General features: G+C 32.8%; 2 protein-coding genes across 2 annotated transcripts; one reads left to right on the top strand and one right to left on the bottom strand.

Moving 5' to 3' along the window:
- LOC130665959 (cyclin-T-like) lies at positions 1-1182 on the bottom strand. The gene has a single exon (XM_057466591.1). The coding sequence runs from the start codon at positions 1180-1182 to the stop codon at positions 1-3; it is 1182 nt and encodes a 393-aa protein (XP_057322574.1).
- A 6078-nt stretch (positions 1183-7260) lies between these two features.
- LOC130665958 (cyclin-T-like) lies at positions 7261-8442 on the top strand. The gene has a single exon (XM_057466590.1). It carries the CDS (start codon positions 7261-7263, stop codon positions 8440-8442), a length of 1182 nt encoding a protein of 393 aa, XP_057322573.1.

Raw genomic sequence — 8442 nt, 5'->3', positions numbered from 1 at the left:
TTATACGTATTTACATTGCTTAGCACGAGAAAAAATACTTTCAATATTAGTATCATGTTTCCGTTTACGATCATTACTATCAGCAATTTCACTGATGCTGATTTTAAGATCTGCTGATATACCATTTATGGTTGTCGGTGTTATATCAATACTTTTACTTCCAATGGAAGAATTATCTTGCAGATCGTTAGTGGCGTTAGATGAGGATGTCGACGATTCATCATCCGATTTAGCTAACTTTTCTGGTTTCTTTCGATCTAAATACTCTTGATAACTAATCGTCCGCCGAGTTCTCGATTTTTGTTGTCTAGCTGCCCGTGGAGGTGTCACTTCATTTAACGATCTTGTAGATTTTGGAAGCTCGCTGCTGCTATCTGGATAACTTGCCAGAGTCACTTGGCCACTAGGACAAACTTTAAACAAATTCATCACTCTGCTTCGAATTCGAGGTGAAACTTTACCTAAAATTTCCCTGAATTCTTTTTCCATTTTGATTAATAAATCACACGTAATTTCGGGACCAAAAAACCAAAACCAAGGTTTCTCTTGACTGACTCCTATAATCTTCCACTGAGACGATTGTGCAGTAAAATAGATGCAGAAGCATGCGACAACTGCCGGTTTGTACTTTAAGCACATCGGCGTCAGCTGTAGAGAGTAGGTCGCCATGTATAGAAAAACTTTACGAAGTTCTCTACTTGCATCGACTGTTCTGCAGAACTTCAATATATAATCATGTGGATGATTTATTTCTATATTAAATCCCAATATGAGCAGAAAGAAGCACTCATTACAAATTATGGTGTTAACCTCTTCCTGGTACTCAGCAGTGTTGATGTCTAGCGTGTGATTTTTGTCTTTGTTCAGGCAAGTATGTAAAGCTCTAATCACATCTTCGATTTTTTGTGGCACTTTCTTCACTTTTGCTGCCAAAAAAATAACCGTCGTTGCTACCTCATATCTATGAAACCTAGACAATGACTTCTGGGTATAGAATCTGTGCATAAACACCGTTGCAGTATTTATACAGTCTTGAGATAATTTGAGCCACGTGCCCAAATCGTTGATTAAGTAAGCGGCCTGTTGCTTATGATCTAATTCTTTGTCTGCGTTGATACCGTCTCTAAAACTTGGAGAGTTTATCAATTCTTCGTTGTTGAAATACCAATTGCTGCGAGCCATGATGACACAGTATTCAAAATCGACTATCACTTTACTGTAAAGTTTATATTTCACCACAACAGTTGATATACTTTTGACTTTACACAATTTTTTTTTTTCGTACACTTGTAATTTATTCTCGAACGAACTGTACGGTATGGAGTTCAAGAGTAAAATGATGAATATTGACAAGACACTTAGATTTAAGGTATTTTCGAAAAAAGCAGTTTAAGATATCGTGCCAATGAAAGTGTCGCTTTTAAGAGTATGGGGATAATGAGTAAGTAATAGTTGGGGTGGGAAGAAATGTACCTGAGGTAACAAAGGTAAAGGTCATTAAGCTAGTGACGTTTATGAATTTTAAGGTCATGCGGTCTTATCACGTGCTGAAAGGTAAAAGGGCTTATAGCTAAGGGTTAATAGGAATTTGTGGTGAAAGGGCGCATAAAAAAATTTTTTTTTGCCATTCGGTTTGAAATTTTCTGAAACGTAAAAATCTGTGAAAAAAAAAAAGTTGGTATCCTAAAGCTGAAAGGGCGTATCTCAAGACATACGCCCTTTCACCTTTGAGAAAAGTACTACTTAAAGGTAAAAGGGCGCATAAAAAAAAATTGTATTTTTTATACCAAATGTTGAACAACGCATTACTAGAACCAAAAGAGCGTATAAAAAAAATTTTTTTCGCTCCAATCAATGTAAAAATGTTGAAAACATTAAAATCTATGGAAAAAACAAAAAAAAAATTTTTTTTGTTATACGTTCTTTTAGCTTTAAGAAAATTTTTTTTTAAAGTCATAAGGGCGTATCCGGTTTTTTCGGTTGTTATCAATTATAGGTCAGAGTAAGAAAAAAAATTGCAAGGGTAATAAAAATTATCACTCCATAACTTAATTTATCTGAACAAATATTTATTTAAGTAAAAAACCAAATTTCTTTATTTAATTTTGATCGAATCTTAAGTTTGTTATAATTTTTTTAATTCAACGATTGATGTACAAAATATGTATTATTTGAGAATGAAAAAAATGCATTTAAAAAATTCTAAATTCTATGAGTGCAGTGAAAATTGATTTAACCAAATTAATAAAATGTACTTTTAGATTTTTTAATTTTTCAAAGCTGCATTTTTTCATTTTTCAATCAAGGTTTCATTTTCTATTTTCTGTTTTTTTTTTTTTTTTTTCATCGGTATTATCAAAGTCCAGTTTTCAGTGATGATAATAGTTTAAAAATTTTTTCATTATTATCAAGTTATGTTCTAAAAAAAATTAAAAAATCTTTTTTTTTATAATCTTAGGTACAGATGATCCTGACGATGGCGATGGCCATCTCTGTCCTATAACTGATACTAAATCGAAAAAACAGGATACGCCCTTATGACTTTAAAAAAATTTTTTCTTAAATTTTAATGTTTTCAACATTTTTACATTGATTGGAGCAAAAAATTTTTTTTATACGCTCTTTTGGTTCTGCAGAATTACGAATTTTTAAACTACGAATATGTTCTTTTGTGAGCTGGCCGAAAAAAAAATGATACGCCCTTTTACCTTTAGATCACCAAAATTTTGAATTCTTAAAAGTAAAAGGGCGTATAATTAAAGACATACGCCCTTTTACCTTTCAATTTTTTTGTTTTCAATTTTGAGCGTAGAATGTGTCTACTACTCGATTGGCAATAAAAAAAAAACTATGCGCCCTTTTACCTTTGCAAAGGTAAAAGGGCGCATAAATTGTGATAAGCCCTTTTACCTTTAAGCACGCCTTATAATATGCAGTTGTTAAACTAATTTATATTTTTGGGGATAACCGACTCTGTATCTGCGAACCAATAAAAAAATAAACAATTTACGAGAAAAATTACACAATTTAAAATAAATTTATGATATGGATTTTAAATTTATGATTGATGATCTTTATAAAACAGTTTCCATACTTAAATTATTAATAAAAGATCAATAATACACTGTTAAAAATCCGGAGTGAATCCGGATTTAATTTCAATCCGAATTCACTCCGCCACTCGGGTTTCCGGAGTTTTAAAAAAAATCACTCCGCATGTTGAGTGAATTGGGAGTTTTTTTTAGCGGAGTGATCTCGGAGTGACGCGGATTTAATTTCACTCCCAATTCAATGTGTGTGTGCGAGTGCATGTTTGCGTGCATGTGTGTTTTCAGGTGTGTGCGGGTGTTTGTGTGTGTGTGTGCAAATGTGTGCTTGTGTGTGTTCGGGTGTGTTTGTGCAAATGTGTGCGTGTGTGTGTTCGGATGTATACGTGCGTGTGTGAAAATGTGTGCGAATATGTGCGTGTGTGTGTGTGTTCGGGTGTGTGCATGTGTGTTCGCGTGTGTGTGCATGTGTGTTCGTATCAGCTGATCAATTATGTAATACGCGAGTTTTTACTTCAATTTTATTGAGTGGAGTTATTTTGTATCAATAATATTTCCAAAACTCCTCTCTGGAGTGAATTTCACTCCGGAGAAATTAAATTAATAAAAAATTATCTACTCTCTGAAATCTCCCCTTTGGAGTGAATTTTACTCCGAGGGGAGTGAATAATTAAAAATTCATTCACTCCGCATTCACTCCGGATTTAATCCGCATTCACTTCGCGAATCTTTTACAGTGTACCAGGCAGGATTTTGAACTTTAAATTTTATTAAATCCGGAGTGAATGCAATGTAAACGCGATGTAGATGATTTTTTATTAATTTATGAATCTTTCCGGAGTGAAATTTACTCCGATGAGGAGTGTTGGAAATATTCTTAATGAAAAATAACTCCACTGACTAAAATTGAAGTAAAAACTTTCGTTTAATATTAATATTCAGAGCTCAAAGTTTACCAGAATTTTTAACTTCCCGCTAAGAAAATTGAAAATTAAAAAAAAAAAGAAAAAAACAAGGAAGTTATCGGTTTCAGTCCGATTTTCGAAAATCGACTTTCTAACAGATCTTGACGTTTTGAGGTTCTCGGGAGTTATTCTGACTAATTTTCACAATAATGTCCGAGTGTATGTACGTATGTAAATATTCTGTAATTTTTTAACGGATGAATCAATTTTGATCTCTAAGGTGGCATTCGACGCTGCTTCCCGTGTAAAAAATTTTTTATTCATAATGAATTTAGATCTAAATTTCATCACGAAATTCAGATCGTGACACAAAATATGACTTTCATCATGAATTTGTATCAACAATTTCAATCACGACAAAATTATGACTCAGTCAAATTTTTACCCAAATGATCCGAAATTCATTCACTAAATTAATTTTACAATCGAAACTGATTTACGATAATCGAGTACTTGATAGAAGAAATTTATTTGTAATTTCTGAGTCGATAAATTTGACAAAAGGTTTAATTCAGTCAAGTTTCTATCGAAGTCATCCCAAGTCCAATTCAAAGACATAATAATAAATTTTTAGAAGTGATACGGATTTACTAGACGAAAAATTGTGGGAGCAAATTCATGATGAAAGTCATATTTGTGTCACGATCTGAGTTTCGTTATGAAATTCAGATCTAAATTCATTAGGAACAAAAATTTTTTTTACACGGGTTGTTACTTGCCACAAGCTGTGAAAATTAAGCTTATAAATATTATTCTTTATATTATTTACTCTGTTTATTTATCGTTTTAAATTTCTCTGATGTCTGCTACATTCACACTCATATTTTTTGAAAATAATGAGCGCAATTAGATCGTGAAAGATCTTCCATATGTATTTAAAAAAATTTTTCTTTCTAAGATAACACTAAATTTTGTAATTTTAAAAAATACGAACATTTCTTTTTCCCTGCGGACGCAAATATCATAATTGTCTAGACAATTTCTTAATAACTCAATAATTATAGGGGAGGGAGGGGCGAAAGGGGGTACTTAAGGAAATACCAAGTTTTCGAGGACTTAAATACGCTAAATCTTTTTTTTTTTAATGATATTCAAAGTAAATAGAAGAAATTTTCAGTTACCGTTGAAAAAAAAATTTTTTCATTTTTGCGGGCAAAGTCGGGTACCCCCTAAAAAAGGTTAAAGAAAAAAATTTCTGGATTTTAAGCGAATTTGATTAAGTTGAATTTTTTTTAAAGTAATTTACATGAAGAAAAATTATATTTCACATGTTTATTGGATACAAAAGAAGAAAAAAAATTTTTAATAGTTTTTATCATAAAACAAACGTCATTAATATTTTTCAACTGACAATTGATTTTTGAAAAAGTTTACCAAAAAAAATTCAAAGTAACGTTTAATTATATTTACAGAAGTGATTTTGGAATGTTTAAAAACCATTTAAAATATAAAATTTTTTTTTATCAAATTTTGGGGGTACCCCCTTTTGCCCCCCCCCCCCCCCCCTTCCCCTAATCCTAATACTTAAAATATTTATGGTTCATTAATAAACATTCTAGACTATATACGAGTTCTCGATAAGTTAATGATTTAAGCTCTACCTGAAATAATCATCAATAAATACATATATTTTGTAATACTAATTTCAAGCACCATGCGGGTGCATTCAGGATAATGAGTCTTACGCGTTAACTTTATACCTGAAAGAACTTCCACGGTAAAATTGTACCTGCATCCTAACGACTGATGTGTCATATGATAATGTGAGTGTTGTACTTATCGTCATATTAAAATTTTAGCTTAATTTTAACACCTGGCAAATGAATAGGCTTCCAATGTTTATTAAATCGTCAAGAATGGGTCATAAATTATTTAAATCTTAAGAGTACACTGATAGAAGGATTTCTTAGCATTTGAAAAAGATTTCTTAGTATTTAAGAAATCATTTCTTAAACATCATTTCTTTGTATTTAACAAATATTTATTACTATTTAAGAAATGATTTCTTAATAGTTAAGAAATCATTTCTTAAGGCATGATTTCTTAACTATTAAAAAATGATTATCTTAAATAGTAATAAATATTTGTTAAATACAAAGAAATGATGTTTAAGAAATGGTTTCTTAAATACTAAGAAATCCTTCTATCAGTGTAGAAAGATAATTATATATAGTTATAGAAAGTTAATGAGAGATAGATTGGGGAACTATAATAGTCGAGACTATGGAGAGTATATAGTCTCCATAGTCGAGACAATTGGGAATTCCGTATTGTTAAATGGACAATTAATTTTGGTAGAAAGAAAAAATTTCTAGTATCTTTTGCCCCAAATTTATGAATTTTTAATTTTCAACAAACGTGGGTTATTGAGACCAAAATTAAGGGTCCCCACTCCCCTCTACCCCTATCTAAGCCCAGAGAGGAGAGTACCGCGGGCCCCGACTTGGCCCAACTTTGTTGAACCTTGGGCCAGGCTTGTAAGCCAGTCTTGGCTTAGTTATGGTAAAAGTCTGGAATGATAATCTCGGGCCGAGCCTGGTTGCCAGATCTGGCCCATGCTTGGTTACCAGACCTGGCCCATACTTCGAGGAAACGAATAAATTTAATTAAAAGAAAACTTTATTATTATTAACCTCGTATTTGGTATAAAAAATACAATTTTTTTTTATGCGCCCTTTTACCTTTAAGTAGTACTTTTCTCAAAGGTGAAAGGGCGTATGTCTTGAGATACGCCCTTTCAGCTTTAGGATACCAACTTTTTTTTTTTCACAGATTTTTACGTTTCAGAAAATTTCAAACCGAATGGCAAAAAAAAATTTTTTTATGCGCCCTTTCACCACAAATTCCTATTAACCCTTAGCTATAAGCCCTTTTACCTTTCAGCACGTGATAAGACCGCATGACCTTAAAATTCATAAACGTCACTAGCTTAATGACCTTTACCTTTGTTACCTCAGGTACATTTCTTCCCACCCCAACTATTACTTACTCATTATCCCCATACTCTTAAAAGCGACACTTTCATTGGCACGATATCTTAAACTGCTTTTTTCGAAAATACCTTAAATCTAAGTGTCTTGTCAATATTCATCATTTTACTCTTGAACTCCATACCGTACAGTTCGTTCGAGAATAAATTACAAGTGTACGAAAAAAAAAAATTGTGTAAAGTCAAAAGTATATCAACTGTTGTGGTGAAATATAAACTTTACAGTAAAGTGATAGTCGATTTTGAATACTGTGTCATCATGGCTCGCAGCAATTGGTATTTCAACAACGAAGAATTGATAAACTCTCCAAGTTTTAGAGACGGTATCAACGCAGACAAAGAATTAGATCATAAGCAACAGGCCGCTTACTTAATCAACGATTTGGGCACGTGGCTCAAATTATCTCAAGACTGTATAAATACTGCAACGGTGTTTATGCACAGATTCTATACCCAGAAGTCATTGTCTAGGTTTCATAGATATGAGGTAGCAACGACGGTTATTTTTTTGGCAGCAAAAGTGAAGAAAGTGCCACAAAAAATCGAAGATGTGATTAGAGCTTTACATACTTGCCTGAACAAAGACAAAAATCACACGCTAGACATCAACACTGCTGAGTACCAGGAAGAGGTTAACACCATAATTTGTAATGAGTGCTTCTTTCTGCTCATATTGGGATTTAATATAGAAATAAATCATCCACATGATTATATATTGAAGTTCTGCAGAACAGTCGATGCAAGTAGAGAACTTCGTAAAGTTTTTCTATACATGGCGACCTACTCTCTACAGCTGACGCCGATGTGCTTAAAGTACAAACCGGCAGTTGTCGCATGCTTCTGCATCTATTTTACTGCACAATCGTCTCAGTGGAAGATTATAGGAGTCAGTCAAGAGAAACCTTGGTTTTGGTTTTTTGGTCCCGAAATTACGTGTGATTTATTAATCAAAATGGAAAAAGAATTCAGGGAAATTTTAGGTAAAGTTTCACCTCGAATTCGAAGCAGAGTGATGAATTTGTTTAAAGTTTGTCCTAGTGGCCAAGTGACTCTGGCAAGTTATCCAGATAGCAGCAGCGAGCTTCCAAAATCTACAAGATCGTTAAATGAAGTGACACCTCCACGGGCAGCTAGACAACAAAAATCGAGAACTCGGCGGACGATTAGTTATCAAGAGTATTTAGATCGAAAGAAACCAGAAAAGTTAGCTAAATCGGATGATGAATCGTCGACATCCTCATCTAACGCCACTAACGATCTGCAAGATAATTCTTCCATTGGAAGTAAAAGTATTGATATAACACCGACAACCATAAATGGTATATCAGCAGATCTTAAAATCAGCATCAGTGAAATTGCTGATAGTAATGATCGTAAACGGAAACATGATACTAATATTGAAAGTATTTTTTCTCGTGCTAAGCAATGTAAATACGTATAA

Source organism: Microplitis mediator, chromosome 3 (assembly GCF_029852145.1).
Source record: "Microplitis mediator isolate UGA2020A chromosome 3, iyMicMedi2.1, whole genome shotgun sequence".
Classification (NCBI taxonomy): Eukaryota; Metazoa; Arthropoda; class Insecta; order Hymenoptera; family Braconidae; genus Microplitis; species Microplitis mediator.
Note: the sequence above shows the minus strand (reverse complement) of the source record. Positions and strands in the feature narration are given on the sequence as shown.